Here is a 20,922-nt window from a genome sequence, read left to right on the forward strand (position 1 = left end):
CCATTATCAACAGTGTATATTAAACAGTACAAAAACATCAGCTCAAGAATCTTGATAAAAAAACACACTGAAAATGTGAAATTTTTCAACAAACGAAAGCGGAATATCGGCTGGAAACAAACGTCAGAGTATATATTATGTAATATAAGAGAACTAACTCTGGTATTACTTTAATATACAATTTTTCCACGGTTGCATACCCTATCAAACGTTACATTAAAAATCGGGGGAGAGGCGGATCCGTCAAGCGTGTATAATGTATAATAGTGATACACAGTTTTATGATATGACATTATGATTTTGTTGTGCCATTGCAATCGTACTCGACCGTGAGATAGTCCTCGTCTATAACGTGCAACATGATGATGATCATTTTTTTGGTCGCTTTGATCCCGAGACATTATAATATTATAGCCTCCATACGTGCGGAAGTGCTTGTACATTTAGAAAATTTTATTATATTTGTTATATAGTTTGGAGAACTATGTTACAATAATTATCATTGTAATCTAGTTTCCCAAACTACAAAGAAAGGTAATAAAATTTTCTACTGTACAAGACTTACTATCGCACGTATTATGTCAACTTTGTTCATCTTTTGTCAAAAAAAGACATTGTGTCAATTATCTAAGATCAGTATATGCACCTGACTGCACCATCTGAGATATACCCGCTTCCAAGAATTTCCCTGAGCATGCCTCAAAAACACTCTAGATATCCCACCCCTTCTAGGCCTAAACGAAAATTCTGGACGCACGCTTGTGATGTAATAGAAAGAAATATGCAGTTCAGAACAACCGGAATCCGCGGACTTTAAAATCTTCAGTGGTGGACTTTGTACATGTTCACGACAGAGTTAGGCTTTTGGTTTGGAAAAAAAAATTTCAACATAATTAAATGTTTAGTCTAGACCAACATGAAGAAGAAAGGTGTGCCATAACTTTTCAGCCATTGTGTATGCGCACAGCTGGTGGTAAATGTTACAGATAGGAGGTCAACATTTTCTCTCTGCTCACCAGTCTGATAAGAAAAAAAGCACGTATTTCACATTTAAATGCTAGTCTTTATAGATACTTAAATAGATGTAATCGGAGAAGTGGGAGGAGGTATGCCGCCCCTGGTGCTTAGTCTTGGTCGCCTTAAAATTGAAGTCATCAAAAATCATTATGGTGTCCTGTTAGGGTCATTGTGCTAGCGCTGTCGCATCAGGTACACGCGATGTCGCGACAGTACTGTCGCACGATGGTGATGACATCTGACAGCAGTACGATAGTACGTTGGTGATAGAGCAAAGTCTCGATAATGATGGAGCGAAGGCGAGATTCTAAGATGGAACGATGGTGAGACAGCACAGTTACTATACTTAAAAGTATCTGGAACAACTGATACGTATTAGACCTTCCTGAAAGTATGTAAAATATGTACAAGAAATCTTTAAAGCTTTACAAATAGTCATCTAGTATATAGTACGAGTGTAGTTATTTTTAAATGGCAAAGTCATATCAACACTGATTTATGATTGTTAAAGGTAAACTAGCCCCAGACCCGTGCCCCTCGAGTTGGCTGAGAAGTGACCTATACTCATCAAAGATGCACCCTACTATTTTGGCAAAAAGAATAATTTTTGCTCAAAATTTAGACCCAGAAACGCACCAGAGGAGAGGCCACCATTTCATACCTGTATTTCAAACTTTTTCAGGGGGGGAGCCCCCTCATTCCCCCATAAAGGGGGAGTAACCCCTCCATTTCCTCAAAATTTAGACCTAAAAATTCACCAGAGGCCACCATTTCATGCCAGTATTAAAAAAAATCCAGGGGGAGAGCCCCCTGACCCCCCTCAAATCCTAAAATGAGGAGAGTACACCCACCAATAAATGCACCAGAGGACATAATTTCATACCTGTATTTTTTAAAAAAAAAATTGTCCAGGGGAAGACGCCCCCCCCCCCCCCCCCCGTCACACCTCTAACATGGGCAAGGGCACCCCCTACAATACCTCACTATGCGCCTCGGCGGTGACGTCTTCGTTCTAGACTGGTGCCCGCCCCGCCCCCCTCCCCATCCACCCAGTCAAAACTTTCTGGATCCGGGCCTGGTTTTGGGTAAAAATCCCAATAATAGAATTTGTTCATACTTTGTATCTGGACACAGTGTCATGTTAGAAACAGAATTATGAAAAACAGTCGAAGGTCACCATGCTTGTTCAGAAATTATGTGCCCTATGCACATTTGAAGAAAATCCAGTTTTAAGGGCAGATAACTCCTAAACAAGCACGGTGACCTATGATTGTTTTTGCAATTTTCTGTTTCTATTATGAAACTGTGTTCATATATACAAAGTTTGAACAAATTCTATAATTGGAAAATGTTTGTCCTATCTCTCATACACACGGGTGGTACGCGCAATCCAATTCCCACTGGGAAGAATACGCTTAAAATGGGTTGCGTGACTTCCGGTGCTGGTGTTGCGCATCAATATATACAAAATCGAGGTAGGTGGGTTTTTGTTTTTGTAAATAATGATACTTTTACGAATGTTTTCAAAAAAAACGCAAAATGCTATTCGACACAAAAATGAATAAAGATCATATGTTTGAAATACCAACTTATTAATTTAAAAATCAGCTCCGTTATCACGAAAACTCTGCTGGCTCGAACTGTCAAAAAGGAAGGAATCATGAAAAATGCATATTTTCTAACTCTTGTGCCTTCTTTCTGGAAATGTGACGCTTCTAATGATCAAACACGTGTAAAACAGTCATGAATTTTACATATACTTGAATGAGACGTTGCTTTTGGGGGAAAGATTGGCAAAAGAGGGTCGGGAATGGGGTTGCGCCCCGGGAACGGAGTTGCGCGTATACATTATGTACATTATAATGTATACGAGCAACTCCATTCCCGGTGCGCAACCCAATTCCCGATGATTGTTTGTCAATTATGTCCCCATAAGCAGGATTTGAAGCAAATGATTTTGATATCCGTTACTTCGGAACAGTTCAGTTATCATAAAAAGCGCATCAGATGTCCTCAGATAAGCCATATGAGGTCAGAAACTGCCATTGTTGTTGATTTCGTACTTTTTTCACTCTTCTTGTCGCCAGAGTTTTTGTGATAATAGTGCCGAATCATAAATTACAAGCCAGATATTTTACATAAATGGTGTATTATCATATTTGTGTCGAATAGCATTTTCCTTTTTTCGAGAAAAAATATACTTGTCTCATACTTGGCAAAATCATAACTTCACATACCTCAATTTCGTCTTTTTTACGCGCAACACCAACACCGGACGTCGTGCAACCCATTTTAAGTGTATTCCCAGCGGGAATTGGATTGCGCGTTTACCACCCGTGATACAGTCTTTAAAATACCAGATGCCTTTCAAAACCTGCATGGCATTTACTTATTAATGCAGCTCTACCCAAACAACTAAAAAATTCAAATACATTTGATTAGAATTTTTTCTGCAGAATTAAATATCTAAAGATAATTTATATGAGTGAGAGATGGGCACCTGTTACTACGCCGACTTCTTCATGTTTTTGTAGGTTCAGTGCATGACATGTTAGGCCAACCAACTGATAAGTACAATAATTTTCGCGGCCATTGTCGTGGAAGCTTTCTTCTTAAAACTTACGTTTAGGAGAGTATTAGTGTTTGTTTATTTTTATTTATTTATTTCTTTTTCTTGGGTGGGGGGGGGGGGGGGGGGGGAGAATTAATTTCGCTTTCAATCTAAATCAGCTAGAATTTTGGAAGTCGTTGGGAACATGAATATTTGCTAAAAGCGAAAACGCCTGCCAATATGCACGTTTTAACTGAACCGCTTACTCAGGGGACAGCACGTCGAAAAATAAAAATAGCGTTATCTAGAGATAAGAAATCGCCTTGTCTTATTTTTGCTTATCTATGCAGCTAAATGCATTGAGTCACGTATGTATTAAGAGAACAGAGAGACAGGAAACACGAAAGTGGGTTTTTGAATATTTTCAATGACTGTCTACATGCTACTCGATGACAGTCCTGTGTATTCTTATTACACAAAAAAATGACCTAAGTGAAGTAATGTAAATAAAATACAACTTCTAGTTCATAGCAGCAAAACATTCAAAATTTATCTCGGCAAAAGACAGCACAAGCAGTATGTTCATGAAAGTTTTAGATATGGAAAAACACAATCTCACATTGATATATCAACATTTTCTTACGTTTAAACTATTCTAAATTTTGACTTATTTGTAATAATTTTAATGTCAAAATATTTAAGTATTAGCATAAAGTCTGCTATAAGGAAAACATATAATATATATACCTAAGATCTCAGTTTGAGTCAAATGAATATGGAACAGACATTATCTAGATATAACGCGGTTTGAATGAAGTCTGTGATATAACCGTATATAACTACTTTAAGTGGTAGGGGCCAGTTCCGTCCTGAGGCCCGGGTACGTTTTTTGAATAAAATAGGCAAAGGTAACAGAACTCAGACGAAACGGAGACGGTCATCCGTCCATTCACATTCTTTCATACGTTTTAGGCCAGTCGTTCGCAGATAATACCGGACAGATCGCGCAAAGTCGCGTTTTGGGTCATTTTTGTCTTTAAAATTTAGTGTTCTAAAACCGGAGTTTTATTCAAGAACGGAAACTACAGGCTTAAAATGTAACATGATGAAGTGCTAAGTATATACAGTGCATTCGCTCTACACTTCCCTGACATTTCTCAAAATTGTATATTTTATGATTTTGTTTTCGCACTGGTATCAACGGTTTGTGGAATTTTCAAATTTATGGCCGTCTGTCCCAGTTATTGCTGAAAATTCATTTGCTGACCGACTTTGATATTTTAGCTTTCACTGAAACCTGGTTAAATGATTCCATCTCAAATGATGACCTTCTCATACATTCTTTCCATCCACCGATTCGCAAAGACAGATTTGGGGACAGTCATGGCGGAGTGGTGATTTATGTTAAGGATTGTATACACTTCAAACGTAGACCCGACCGCGAACCCAGTCGATTGGAATGCCTTTGGATTGAACTCTCTCTTCGCAAAAACAAACGGATACTTTTCGGAACCTTCTACCGTCCCCCAGGTTCTGACTCTGTCTACAACACTCTTTTAGATGATTCATTTTCTCTTGCTGTCGATACCGGTATTCATGTTCATGACATTATCGTAACAGGTGATTTCAACTGGAACATTATGGACCAACGCTCAAATTTGAAAATTGCCTCACTTTGTCAAGAAAATAATTTTACCCGGTTGATCCAAGAGCCAACGCATTTTACAGAGAACTCAAGCTCTATACCTGACCTCTTCTTTGTTTCTAATCCAAGATCTGTTGTAGCTTCCGGTGTCAGTGATCACTTCCTGGAACAGGAGCTCAGATATCATTGTCCCACGTAGGCCTACTGTATTCTTAAATTCTGTAAACTTAAGCCAATTATGTTTACAAGGCTTATTTGGACGTACGATCAATGCAACTTTGACCTCTTGCGACAAAGTCTTTCGTCGGCAGATTGGGAATCGTGTTTCAACGCAGATATCAATGCGTACGCTTCTAACAAAACAGACACAATTTTATCGATATGTAAAAACCTTATTCCAAACAAAATCGTTACTGTACGTCCTAGAGATGTCCCATGGATGACAAGCGCAATACGACGGAGTATTCGGAGGCGTAAACGTGCATACAAAAAAGCAAAACTGTCGGGAATTGACGAGCAATGGTCTAAATTTCGAAGGATCCGTAAAGACACTATACGTTCCATCAAGCAGGCCAAATCCACGTACTACATTAATCTCGTAGACAAACTTAAAACCTGCACATCCTCTTCAAAAGACTGGTGGAATACATTGAAGCCTTTCATAACTAAAGATTCTTCTCTTTCTATCCCACCCCTTATCGATCCTGTCACTAATATGCCAACCACAAATGATGCAGAAAAGGCTGACCTTTTAAATACGTACTTTGCAAATCAGACTCAACTAAATGATGACGGTAAAACTCTACCGTATCCAACCGTCCCTTCAATTGAACGCCAGCTATCATCTGTGACTCTTATCCAGAAGGAAGTTGAGGATGTTCTCAGAAACTTGCAAATAGGGTATACTGTGCGAGGCTTCTCGGAACTTTCCGGCCCTCTGTGTTCTTTATTCAACTATTCTCTGCACTCAGCAAACGTTCCTCTGTCCTGGAAAGATGCAAACGTGTGTGCTATTTTCAAGAAAGGCGACTCCTCTCTCACAAACAACTATCGGCCTATATCCCTTCTCAGCTGTGTAGAAAAAGTATTTGAAAACGTTTTATTTAAACATATTTACAATCACCTTCATGACACAAATTTTCTCACCCCGGTGCAGTCTGGTTTCTTACCCGGTCACTCCACAGTCAGTCAGTTGACCTTTCTCTACAATACATTTCGCAAAGCTCTAGATGAAGGGCTTGAGGTAAGGGCTGTCTTTTTGACATCAGCAAAGCTTTTGACTAGGTTTGGCACAAAGGTCTTCTTGTAAAACTACAACATGCAGGTATTACTGGATCTTTACTTGAATGGTTTTCAAACTATCTTTCCAATAGACGCCAACGGGTTATCCTTCCTGGAACCTCTTCTACTTGGAAAGGTATTGGTGCTGGTGTCCCCCAAGGATCTATTCTTGGGCCTCTTCTGTTCTTGATTTTTATTAATGACATTATAGTTGACATTGGCAGTGAGATCAGCTTGTTTGCTGATGATACTAGCCTTTATATTATTGTTGACCAACCTGAACAGGCAATGCAGATACAACAGACGGACATCTCGCAAAGCAAATCAACATTTACATCTACCCCTCTTTATGGCAGGACTCCAGATTCCTCAGGTTTCCTACCATTAACATCTTGGTGTCACTCTGTCAAATGATTGTAAATGGCATCATCATATCAACTATATAACATGCAAGGCTTGGGAAAGGGTTCATGTTATGCGCAAGCTGAAAATGGTCTTAGATCGAAGATCTCTTGAAACGATATACCTTTCCTTTATACGACCGATTTTGGAATATGCAGATGTAATCTGGAACAACTGCACAGGATATGAAAAGGAACAACTTGACAAAATTGAAAATGAGTGTGCCAGAATCGTATCTGGAGCCACCAAGCTAGTATCACTACACGACTTAAGACTAGAGGTGAATTGGAGAACGCTTGAAGATAGAAGGCGCGATCACAGAATTATCATGTTTTTCCAAAAGTGCAGAGGCACCGCTCCTTCGTATCTGATCAGTCTCGTCCCGCCAGTAGTTAATTCAGTTTCCAACTACAGCCTTCGCAAGCCGGTGATCTCCGCTCGGTGGCATCTCGCACTTCACAATACTTCAATTCCTTTCTTCCCTTGACTGTGCGCGAATGGAACGATCTTTCGGATGACATCAAAAATGCACCGTCGCTTAGTGTGTTAAAGAGGCGTCTTAAGGCCGACCAACGTCAAACTCCGTCTTATTATTACTGTGGAAGTAGAAAAGCACAAATTCTTCATGCCAGGCTTCGTATGAAATGCAGTGGACTTAATTATCATCTGTTCTTACGAAATATTGTTAACTCTCCGCTTTGTCATTGCGGACAACCCGAGACCAGCTCACATTTTTTGCTTGAATGTAGACTGTATTACCTTCCTCGGCATGTAATGTTAACTTCTGTTGGTAATTTCACCCAGTCTGTCACTGTTAACACCTTACTTTATGGTGATACTTCTCTGTCTGATACTGCCAACAGACAAATCTTCACAGCTGTCCAACAATTTATCCTTGGAAGCCATAGGTTTACTTGACTTGTGATCTGACCCCAACACTGTTTTACACTGTCATTCTCTCCAGACAACAAGACTGTTATGTATAAAGTTAGGAGTGGTTTGGGGCAGCTGAACATTTCCTCTACATATTTTCTTCTTTCCCTTTTCATTCTAGTGAATATAGTTTTTTCTATGCACTATTTCATATTGTAACCTTTATGGTTACCTAATTTTGCTAAAATATTCTAAATACTAAAAAAGCAATGTACTAGTACTTTTGTTTCATTTTTACCTTCCATTTTTGTGCATTTTGTTGTTTTCTCTTTTTCTTTTTGCTTTTTCCTTTTCATGAATAACTAAGAATGTGTTACACACATTAATATAACAGCCATTCATAGTATTGTAAATATTATCTTTCCGGAGGTTGACTCGATAAGTATTTCAATACTTCCGTCAATATCCTATTGCTTGTGTTGTTATGTCTGTCTGTATGTGTATGAATGTATCTTGTGTAACATTTGCAATAAAATTCATTTGCGCTGTTCATGATTTTGAACTATTTTCTGCACCGCATGATGCTGTTAGGACTATAATTTCCAGGAAATTTGGTAACCCGTCAACCAAATAGCCGAATTTTGATAACACACAAAATTCATAAAATGCAATTAAAAATATAATTCAGGCATTGATTGCATAGAATGCTAAAATTAACATTTAATATCTAAATCATACAACCAATAGGGCTATACAAGGTTTACACCGTCAGGAGATTTGAAATTATTCACTTTTAGGGCCTACAGTTTAATAATTTATATAGATCTACTCAAAAAAATTTAGTCAATACGTTCATGCAAGTTTACAGTTATTAAGTTCACATTTATATTTATAGCAAATCGGTATCATTCTAACCTTTGGCCATTAACAATATGATGAGAAAATGGCAAGTACTGTATAATATAACCATTATAATAGTGAACATACATTTTTACAAATTACGAATTGCAACAAGGGTATCAGTACGAGACTTCATAGCATCTCACAAGTACTTAGCAATTTTAAACGACTGTGACTCAATGCAGACTTGGAGCGCCGGTATAAATTACATACCGGATTAACTAAATTTGAACGAAAATATGTTAAATGTACATATTTTGTAACCATGGGGATACTAACCCTAACCTTTAGTCAGTGTTTTATGCATATTGTACACTAAATGCATGCGGACATGCAAAAATATGCATAATTTTGTCGTGCGCTACAATTGATAATCACTTTCGGGCATGCGCAGAAGACCGCTCCAAGTCTGCAATGAGTTACATCGATTTTAAACGACAAATATACTGACGAATTGACTCAGAATATCTGTTACGTTTACCACTATATGTATTACAGTACAAACGGAAAGGGCGGGGGCCCTCCATGGCTCAGTGGTAAAGGTTGCTGACTTCTAATCACTTCCCATCATCGATGTGGGTTCGAGTCTCTCTCGGGCCGATTCTACCTATAGGTGCCGGCCCGTGATGAAATAATGCACGGAGAGGCAGCCGGGGTCTTTCTCCACCATCAAGGTCGCCATAGGACCTGTAATTGTACCACTGCTGTGTTAAACCCAGCAAAAACAAAAGTACTTTGACTGCACTGTGCGATTTTCTGTATGTATACAAAAGTACTTTGACTGCACTGTGCGATTTTCTGTATGTATATCATTATATCTCTACAAAATCGAAAATAAGTAAGTTCTTCGTGTAATTTCTCATTTGTTATAAGGTCTATTTATCACAGCAAAATGACTTTTGGAACTTTCTACAGTACTCAAGTTTTGATATATCAATGATAGAGTCAGAACAGTTTTAAATAGACTGGTTACCGTGGCAGTCATCTTAAAACTCCAATTTTGCCCATAATGCGTTATTAATGTTTCGCTATAAGAGTTATTTTTTAATTGGTCGGGACATTACTCAACATCAATTAAAATAATTTTGTGTACATTCTTTTTAGAACAACAAAAAAAACAACAGCATTTTAATCAATAAAATGCAAAACACAGGAAATAACCAATTTATCTGTAGGCAATAAAATTTATGATTCTCTGACAATAATTAGGCTACATGTCAAGTCTACAGGGGTTTTATGGACCCTTATCAGACTAGACCAGACAGGATCTTGTATATTGGTGGTTAAAAAGTCTGGTATTGGGTGGGGGCGGGGGGGTCACTTATATAGGAGATTTTCTTTGCCTTTAATAACTGTATCAAAAGCTTTTTCATAGTCAATAAATAGGCACTAAAGTTTATAGTTAGCAGACAAGACTTTTTAAATAATGGAATGGGGAATGAATGTGACATCTGATATCTATAATACAAAATAACATTTCGATGTTTTTTACAGATTTAATTAAATCTGCAGAGGCCAGTAGAAAAAACTTAAAACTGATTTTTGTCAAATAAGAGCTTTACTTGTCAGGTCAAATAACCGAAATAAGGTAACTGACGAGAGATTACATTGCGCAATGAAAAATTGGTACAACATCTGAAGTTCAATCATGACACTTTACATGACATTGTATTACTTACCCCTCCACCCATAATATTGAAACGAGAACGATTTACTCACCGATTCTGTATGTTACAGCACAGGTGCCAGGGCTTGACACCGTGACCCCCCCCCCCCCCCACACACACACTACAACCCCCATGTTTTAAAAAATAAAAAATGATCATCCAAATCCTTTAAAACACAATCAAATATTCACATTACAATCAAATAAATAGTTTCAAACAAAAATATAAAAGTATATGGGTACTTTCTTTGAAACTATATCTAGAGAAAGTACCCATATACTTCTATATTTTTGTTTGAAACTATTTATTTGTTTGTAATATGAATATTTGATAGTGTTTTACAGTATTTGGATGATCATTTTTTATTGTTTAAAACATGGGCGTGGGGGGGGGGGGTCCAGGTCACGCGCCGGTCACGTGTGTTACAGGCTCAAATTTCACTAATCTGGCTGTGCTTCAAAACATCATTTCAATATCCAGGCACTTGTACGAGTTCAGATGGGTTTTGCGGTGCCTTTTTGTTGTTTTTTTTCTTTCGGGCTGGCAAGTGTGGCGTTTTTATGGTGTCAGGATCACGTCTCATGAATGCTCCTGCGCGCTAGTGCATACTGGAGTTCCAAACCGTATTCGAGTGCCGATCTATCACAAAACAGACAGTTTTAAGTACTACAGTAATTAGGGAACATTTTTTTTTCGGAACTTATTTTTTATAATGTCATATCCTGATCTGTGTGTCAGACATGCTTTCAATTAAGACCTGATACAAGGCAGGTATCACAAAATAGTTTGAACATGGGGAAGGCCGCAATTGGGTTGGTTTTTCACATCGACTGTAATTTAAACCTATCAGTAGGTTATCAATAAATTATCCGCCAACATATGCGACGGACATTAAGGCCATTACACTGTAACTAAATGAATGTCCTTTTAAATCTGTGTAAACCGCCACATCACCAAGATCGTCTGCAAATGCTTACACGCTCATTCTCACGCGAATGTGTAATTGACCGAATTTTATGAAAATAACACATTACTAAAGTGTGACTGAGGTTAAAGGTTATGTCAAATGTGGACGTATTCGTTTTGTACACCTCGAGAACGCCTTACTTCATTAATCGTTATTTAAGAGGTCCGTGTGAATTTAGATCAGTCAACTACTTTACTAGCCCAACTAACTGTGCACGAGGGGTTCTTTGATATTTAGACCATAAAGCCCTCCACAAAGACATTCAGTAGAATCGGTATGCCTAGCAGTCGAAAAACTGAGATGTAATCAATGACTGACACACTTAGACAAACTATGGAAGTGCGCTGGGTGAAACTCTTGGGAATCAGTCTGAATTTCAACTCAGACTAGTCAGTACTAAAATACATGCATACATTTATTTGTCAGTTGAAGTTCTTCCACACACAAGTGCCCCTGGATTTCCTAGATAAGGTAAGAGGGGTTATATCCCAAATACGCCAGGTGCACAACTTCACATGCTAGAAAATATTCCAATAATATTCCATGGTCCTATGTCAAATTCTTTTTTAAAATACGTGCGACATAAAATTTAAAGTGATCTATATTTATGTATATGCATATTTTTAATAACTCGAGGGTCATAACTCTAGTCTGTGGAAGTGAAATCCCAGATAAAATACCAGATGCACAAATTCACATTCTGAATAATATTCAAATATGACTTCATGTCCCTAAGTCAAAATCTGTTTGAGATATATGCGACACAAACTTTTAAGCCCATTTTGTGTATTTTACTAAGGCCATAACTCTGGTGTGGCAGAGTGAAATACTAGACAGAACACCAGGTGCACAACTTCAAATGCTATATAACAATTCTTTTCTATTTATTGGTTCTAGGTCAAATAAGTCTTGAGACAGAAGTGACACAGGCTTTAAAGTCCTTTTTGCATAATTTTGGTCCAGGCCAACTATTCTAGGCTAGTGAAATCCGATAAAATCAAAGGTGTACAAATTCACATCCTGGATCACATAACTATATGTTTTAATAACGCTATATCGATATCAAAAACCATTTTTGAGACGCGTATGGCACAAAGTTTAATGCACTTTATACATATTTTGACTAAGTCTGGCTTAGTTAAATCCAAAACAAAACCCAAGGTGCAAAATATCTCATGTGGAATACCAATTCTGTAAGGTTTGGTGATTTCGGGTCAAATACTTTAGATATGCACGAAACAAAGACAAACATAAGGATGGAAAGGAATGCGTATGGACACGGACAAACCTTAGAGCTTGTCCACTCTCGAAAAAGTGGAGGTGGGGGTGTGGAGGGAAACCAATTAACAGACGTCTCTGTTGATTTTTACAATATAAATTATATTTTGATTAAAGATTCTATTTACAAAATAATTGTAAGAATTCCATTTATACTTGAAGAAATAAAAAAATGTCATCAGAATTGTGAATTTACCATAGACTCCCGTTACAAGGCCAATAAAATTCACATCCATCCAGCAAAGAAATCGAGCACAGGATCCTATCTTTTGCCAAATTATCTAAGTATATTATGCGCTTTTGAAAAAAAAAATCGATACTTTTGACATGTGCAAACTGAAAAGAGCAATCCAGTATCTGAGGGTCATAGGGAAGAAAAAATTTGAGTGTAACATGGTGCTCCACCGCGGTATGAGAAATTTTAGGTTCTGTTTTGTGATTGTGGACAAAAAAAAATTCTTACTACATGTATATCTACATAAATCAACGGTGTTCAAGAGATTTCCATTTAAGCTCTTGCAGCATTTGAGTTACACTTCCAGTAAAATTACAATTTTACAGACAGGCAGCAGCTCTTTGAACACTTTCAAATTTGTTGGTAAGAAGTTTCTGCCAGGGAGTCCAGACTATAGAGCAATACTCTAACTGGGGACTTACATGGGTGTCGTGACTTGCTTGTTTGACCTGCGCATTATTTGTTTTGACATTTCACTTGATGAATCTAAATGAGTTACTTGCCTTAGCATATATTGTTTATATGTTCAGTACATTTTAGACTTTTTGTGATAGTTATACCAAGCTATTTTGCTGCGTCTTTTGTTTTATTTTTTTATTGTGGAGGATGGTAGTAAAGATTATTTGTGTTTTCTTTCGGACCATCCTCAATATTTCACATTTATCTGGATTAAATTCCATGGTCCAGCCTTTTATCCAGTATTCCAGAGAGCGGGGATAATTTTGTTAATTTTTAGCACCTTTCCGAGAGTCGGTGGTAAGACAGACACAATCATGTATCATCAGCAAATAGCCGGGCTTTAAATTAAACTATATCAGGGAGGTAGCTTGTATGAAAAAATGTCCTCATACATGTTTGTTATTTCTGAATTTACACCTAAACTTTTAAAATTATGTATCAACTTATGATGGTCAACTTCCTCAAAAGCTTTCAAAACATTCATGTTTATCAAGTTAATCTGTTGTACTAAAAATATCCCATAAGAAATTTGTCAGTTGGGTCTCACGTCTGTATTTTTATTCTGTGTTGAAAATTAAGTATTGGCTTCTTGTTGAAGAAAGTATCAAGTGTGTGACTATAATAAACTGAGCAAAGTTTTGTGAAATTCTGGTTAGAGATATCAGGCGATAATTTCTAGGGTTAGCTTTATGACCTTTTTATTCCAGTCAAAGAGGGAAGATACCTGTGCGAAGCGATAATGTGAAAATTACATAGTATTGGGGCTACCTCAGTGTGAAATTCTTTCAGGGCACTAGGTGACTGATACTGTTTTTTTAACAGAGACCACTAAAGCGTTTATCTACACCCTGAACCGTAATATCGGCTGGTGGCGTGGAAGAATTTCAAAGGAGGATTCACCAAACTTTTACAGATCTGTTTGAAGTTTAATGGTCGGGGACATGTGAAACCCGGTTCAAAATGCTTGTTGAGTATATTTTAGCTGTATGTGTAATGTTTTCGCTGCATAGATCTGAGATTCTACAACTTTCTGTTGCTGTGCTTGGTAAAGCTTTAAAACTATTTGTTCCTACATGGTTCAAAGTCCCCTTTAAGATGACAAACGAGTAGACGAAAAGATAAACCTAATGGTAAGCTTCATTTAACGTCGCATACAATCAACACACATTACGAGTTACAAAGCTCTTGTGCGACAAACTAGGTATCCAGTAACAGACAGTAACTTACATGTGCTTATTTTACTTTCTGGAACAACCCGTTTAATTGCTGAGTACCGAGCAGGGAGCTACCGGTAACATTTTTACGTCTTTGGTATGACTCTGTCGAGATCGAACCCTAGACCTCCCGAACTTAAAGTGGACACTCTACCATTGAGCTAATGTGGCTGAGTTACATCTTTAGCTAATTCCAACAGGTAAAGGTAAAACGTAAGCCTTACCGTACCGTTCATTTGATCAACATACAATAGGAATTTCCGATTGATTATCTTTCTTAGTATTACTTTTATAAAGCTTCCTATAAAGAACATGGTTTAACAAGCAACTAGATCTAGTGATAACTGTTAGCCTTGTTGTATGGCGACTTATTTCTGGACAGTTACTTAGTTGCGTAAATTTAGTGGTGTTAGGCCAATACCTGCCTTTCAATCGAACTCGGCGAGTGTCTGCTTCTGACGTCAAAATTTTCCCCATAATTCTTTGCGAATAATGTCCGCCATTACTCCTTGCGATAGGAAATAGTAGGATTGTTCAGCGAAAAAGTTCAGTTAACCGGTTTGTTTCTGTTTATATGAATGTAACAGTTCATTCAATAAATGAGTCAATAATGGAAAATTTATTCCAAGACCTTTATACTCGATACCTGTCACCAAGTATTGAGAAAAACAGACTTTTTTAGTGAAATTGTACATGTCAAAGTAACATGGCTGATAGACCTTCGACAGTACAAATGGCAGTCACTTCAGAAAATCAAGATTTAAAGGGCACAATGACTAGGGAAGAGTTAGACTACAGGGCTAATTCCAATAGCCCTAAGCCTGTCGTTGATGGTGTTCCTAGAAAGAAGGGAACATTTAAAATTACAAGTGTAAAACTGAATGATACTGGAGATGCAGATAGCATGGATGATTTAGATGAAAGTCATACAGAGTTGACAGAAGATTACAGTTCAGAAGTTCTTGATGCATCCCGAGCAACTGACTATGAACAAGAAACCCCTTCAGTAGCGGAAGACATTCCATTGGCATTGAATAATCCAGGTGTTCGCGATGTGAAAGAAAAATCTGATATGCATTCACGATTTAGAGTTGTAAAAATAGAAACTAAGGAACCATTCAGACGTGGTCGGTGGTTCTGTCATGATTTCTTAGATCCACAGTCATCGTCTGTTAACATAGATAAAAGTGATACTAAAGTTAACCAGGATGATACAAATTCTGGTAGTTCTAGTGCGGGTAGTTCAATTCATTATGTTTATGGAGTCGATGATCCGGCGAAAAATCCATTACTTGCAGGTGCTACTGGGACAATCTATACTCAAATTCCTGAGGGCCAGGTCGCTGGTGTTCAGGATTCTTTTCAACCTATCAATCCAGCTCCTAATACTGCTGTCAATCAGCCAAGTATTTCAAACAATCCACAGAATCAAGCCACATCAATAGGTTTCACTAGTGATGCCTCACAGGGCAACTCCTCTATGTGCCAAACTATAAACAAGTCACATTCACACCAAAGTATTAGCTCTGTAGCATCAACAGATACGATCAATAAAGTGTCATCTGGTCAGCCCAATCAAGGGGAGTTAAAAACAGTTCATCATAGCGGGCAGGTTATAGGAGCTCATAGTCAGTTAGATGGTTCAAATACAGGCAATGTTAAAAACACTGCAATGTATATGCCTCATTTCACACAAGGCACAACAGTGTCGATACAATCGGTATTCCCTCCTAGCCACAGCCAGTCAAACACTGTTATGTCTACAGAAAATACTTCCGTTGCTTCGAATATACCAATTCCTAATCAGGGTCAGTCGTCTACTTATCAAACATATGTACATTTAGGACAACAAATTCCAAACTCTGTTGTATCACAAAGTGGTCATAGTGAAACTATGCCTTCTAGTAAAGTGAAACAGACTGGTAATATTCAGCAGTCTCTTGCTGATGGAGGGATTCCAAATGATGTGTCAGCGGAGCTTTCAAAAAATGATTTCAGAAGTGGTGCCACAGATAATTTATATGGTGCGTTGGACAAAGATCTAAATGTGATACAGAATCCGGAAGCTTTATCTCCAGCCCTTGTAGCAGCGGTGGGTGATCTGCAAAGTCCAACTGAGGAGGACAGAAGGTTTGTACAAAACTTTGAAGTTTAAAATGGTTACTAGGTAACCAGATTTTTTTTTTTTTTTTGAGTTTTTGAGATGTTGTATCTTGAAAGCTTTTTTAGGTAAATAAAGTGAATGTCATGTACTATGCACATAAACTTACTTGCCTGTAAAAAGAAGTCAAAAGCATTTCATAAACTGAAAAATTTAATTTGTAACAGATTTGTTGATCTTTCATGGGTGTACTGTACACAGCATCATTTACATCTGATATATATGTAAATAATATATGAGCCGTGCCATGGGAAAACCAACATAGTGGCTTTGCGACCAGCATGGATCCAGACCAGCCTGCGCATCCGTGCAGTCTGGTCAGGATCCATGCTGTTCGCTAACGGTTTCTGTAATTGCTATAGGCTATGAAAGCCAACAGCATGGATCCTGACCAGACTGTGCGGATGCGCAGGCTGGTCTGGATCCATGCTGGTCGCAAAGCCACTATCAAGGGTTCCATTTCACCCGGGACCCCGGGTCAGGACCAGGGAGATTTTCAAAAGACGCTCGCAGGACCCGGCAGAATACTTGCCTGTGCGTCCTTCGGGACCCGGGGGCATTTTCCTTTGATAATCCTTTTTCTTATCATTAATTTCCTGCAGTAAAACTATTTCCACGATAGACACGTGTATTCAAAATAAACACTCGCTGTCATGCCCTCCTTCCTTTCTGCCTTTGATCTCTGCTAAATCCCGCCCAATCTGACTAAAGTACATATCCTATTACGCTACGCATAGGATCTGAGAACGACCTATTCATTGCCTCGTTCTGACGACCCTTTCGCTAGCCAATCAGAGCCTAACTTACAACATCTTGCAAATCTACCTGTAGCCTTGACTTTTGATATATACAATTCTTATGTCATAATGTATCAGATAGCCGGTTAGCTCAGTCGGTAGGCCACTTGCTTTGTAAGCGAGGGGTCCTGGGTTCGAGCCCTGGAATAACTGCACATTTTTCTTACTCTTTGACATTCGAACATGTCGTTTGATTGGATAAAATAAAAATAGCAATACTGGAAATCCAAAATATACAGAAGACGAATGTGAATGGGTCGTTCTCAGATCTTCGTTTAGAAGATCAAGTACTTTAGTCAGATTGAATCCCGCCCTTTCTCCTGTAGACATGCCTGGCTGATTTTTTTATCAGCAAGTTACGTCACGGCGAGTGCACATAGGTAACAAGAATCAATGAAGTATTGAAATTATTTGATAAAGCGAATCCTGTGTACTGTCAAAAAAGGCGCCAATTATTAAATTATCGTAAGCAGCTGATTACTGAGCATGTGAAAAGTGCCCTGCAAGGTGTTTCATGCCAACTTTAAATTAGACCATTGTTTAGTGACCATATCGTAATTTCAACAAGAAACTTCACAAATTTTGATGAATTTTGAAAGCAAAAATAAGTTTAGAATGTCCGTTCACGGGTCTAATTACACCCGATGTCATATGCATATTTCCAAAATTCCTTAAAAAAAACTGACTTTCAATGCAGTTTTTAATAAGTAGCATCATTATTTGAGGAACTATCGCTGATTTAGCTTAGTTTGCCAAGTAAACTGAGCAAAAACTACTTTCCGATGACATTCTGAAAGTGTATCAGTATCCGGATAGTACATTTTGGATCCATTTTTATAGTGTAGTAGCACTGTTGTGTAGTAGCACGGTTCTGTTATTAAAATGGAATGAAATATTGAAGAAAAACCTAATCAAAATAACATGAATTTTGATAAATATTAGTTTACAATATGAGACTATATGACCTGAAACTGACATTTTTATTATGCTGTAACATGATCTTGGGTTTATTGTTTTCTTATAGGTAAAGATCTACGTATTACTGAATGAAAAATATAGTCAATTATATGGAGGTGTTGGGACAGGACTCCTGTATTTTGGAAAAGGACCCTTCAAAATTTGGCTTGGGCCCTGGGACTCTTGGGTTTTCGGGTCTAGTGGAACCCCTGCACTATGTTGATTTTCCCATGGCGCGGCTCATATTATGATTCTGCTTTGTTTGTCTTTAGCCTTTAGGGGAAGTATATTGGATAGCAGTTATTGAGGGAAAAGAAGAATTGTTGATACTTAAATTGCACATTTGACTAGGCTGCAGTAGTAGGCATATTGCTGTAAATTTATGTTTAGTTCAGGACAAGAAAATGCATGTTTTTCCTGTTTTATAAACATGCGTCTATTTGAACAGAGTGATGTCGATATTTGCTGTACATAACTTGACATTTTCAGATACAATTGACATTTTTGAAGAGAACCTGTTTACTGGGGTGTTCAGTTCATTTGTAGATAGTGGGAATAGTTATATTTTGTTTTCTGTATGACCATTAGTTATATTTGAATCAAAGGTGTTATTTTTTATTTTTAAACACTGGTCATCATTCTTGCTTGGGTGTTTAACTGTTATATTATTTTTAGATTATTATTTTACCCACATGCACAGTTGATGCACATAACTTGACAAGTCTGTATAAAGTTTAACACTATGTCCCAGGTGATGCAGATGTTCTTTCATGTTTTATATAATTTCATTAAATTTAATGAACTTAATAATTTGTGCAACGGGGATTATGTGTAGTCATTGGTTTGATATTAAATGAAATGTCTTAAGTAACGTGACAAGAACCACTAAACTTTCATCGAGATGAATTAGAACTATGGAATGTAATTAACTTATTATAACAATAGAACTTATGAATAAAATGAGTCATTCTCATTGTGGTATTAGATAAATTACATAAATTTGCTTTTTCGTATATGTATAAACCATAAAATATTGTCGTCATACATTTATATAGTAACTTAGTTTAAGCATTTGTGTTTAAAACAGTTAATAGCACTGGAATTTGTATTTATTAATGCAATTTTGGCAGAAATTTGCAGCAGAACATTTAATCATTTTTATACAAATTTTAAGATAGTGGCTTTGCAACCAGCAATCGATCCAGACCAGCCTGCGCATCTGGGCAGTCTGGTCAGGATCCATGCTGTTCGCTTTCAAAGACTGTTGTAATTAGAGAAACCATTAGCAAACAGCATGGATTCTGACCAGACTGTGCGGATGCGCAGGTTGGTCTGGATCCATGCTGGTCGCAAACCCACTACCGGTATGTTGGTTTTCTCGTGGCACGGCTCAAATTTGTCTGACCTAGCTTTTCTTCTTTAAAAAAAGATGGTAGAAGTGTACTTGGATGGTTAACATGTTATTAAAACGCCTGTTCCATTTTTGTGCCCGTTAAAATTTTGTGGGAGTGGATGGGGGGGGGGCTTAGTTTTGCCATTGTACACTGTACATCCGAATGTCCATCTGTCAGAAATACGTGTCATGAATATCTGGAAAAAAATACACCAAACAAAAAATTGTTATTTGGCGTATGAAATTTTGTACCTTTGCTTTTGTTTGAGATATCACTCTCTAAGTTCAGAGTTTGGCCCTTAACTAAAGTCATTAGTATGCATAAAGGACCTAAATGTTGGTCTGTCACATGCATCTTATTCTTAAGATTAAGTTATTAAGAAATACTTGATACAGAGTCATAAAAGCTTATAGTTATTCAGCATTAGAAGTTTTGTTTAGGATATTACATATAAATGAAAAACACTTAGACCAGAGTGTACTTGTAGTAAAAAATATGCATAGAAGGGCCTAAATGCAATATGCTGAGTTAGTAAAACACGCATGTGCACATACTGAGATATCTTTAAATTTCATAGACAAGATATTTCGCGGTTTGGGTCATACAAAAAATTTTATGAAAATTTGAATTCATGGATTTTTAACTTCTAAAGATGTATTTCTAAAGTGAATAGGAATTTGTGTGATTGTTTTGATTTAAATCCATGTATTGAGACAACAACGAAATCCATGAAAATTAGTCCCCAAGGACGGTGAGGAAAACCCTGCAGTTTGTACTAAAAATAGAACCACTTAAGTATTCAGAGTCTATTTATTGTTTGAACAGTTTGAAGTGTATAAAACCTTGCTGAATTTAAATATTGCACTTTCTTTGCATGTTCTTATTGTTAATTTATACTGTATGGACTTGGCTGATAATTGATTATAACACATTTGTAGAAAATTGATTTGTAGTAGTAGTACAAAGTTAGTCTTCCAAGTGAATGTAATTTTATACAGTAAATTGAGTAATTGATTTGATGTCAACTTGAACAATATATCAAATTATATTGATAGATGAGATGTATTATAATTGAGCCTGTATGTATAATGCAGGGTGAAGAAAATATAGGTTGCGCATGCTTA

At 37.4% G+C, this 20,922-nt stretch overlaps 1 protein-coding gene across 1 annotated transcript in view; it reads left to right on the forward strand.

Moving 5' to 3' along the window:
- The first annotated feature begins 14,962 nt into the window (after positions 1-14,962).
- Positions 14,963-20,922, forward strand: part of LOC123554647 (protein bunched, class 2/F/G isoform-like) — an 80,182-nt gene continuing 74,222 nt past the window's right edge. The window contains exon 1 of the mRNA XM_045344905.2: positions 14,963-16,619. Within this exon, the coding sequence (XP_045200840.2) occupies positions 15,196-16,619 (1,424 nt within the window). The 5' untranslated portion in view covers positions 14,963-15,195. The remainder of the gene's footprint in view (positions 16,620-20,922) is intronic.

The sequence above is a fragment of the Mercenaria mercenaria genome, chromosome 7, assembly GCF_021730395.1.
Source record: "Mercenaria mercenaria strain notata chromosome 7, MADL_Memer_1, whole genome shotgun sequence".
NCBI lineage: Eukaryota > Metazoa > Mollusca > Bivalvia > Venerida > Veneridae > Mercenaria > Mercenaria mercenaria.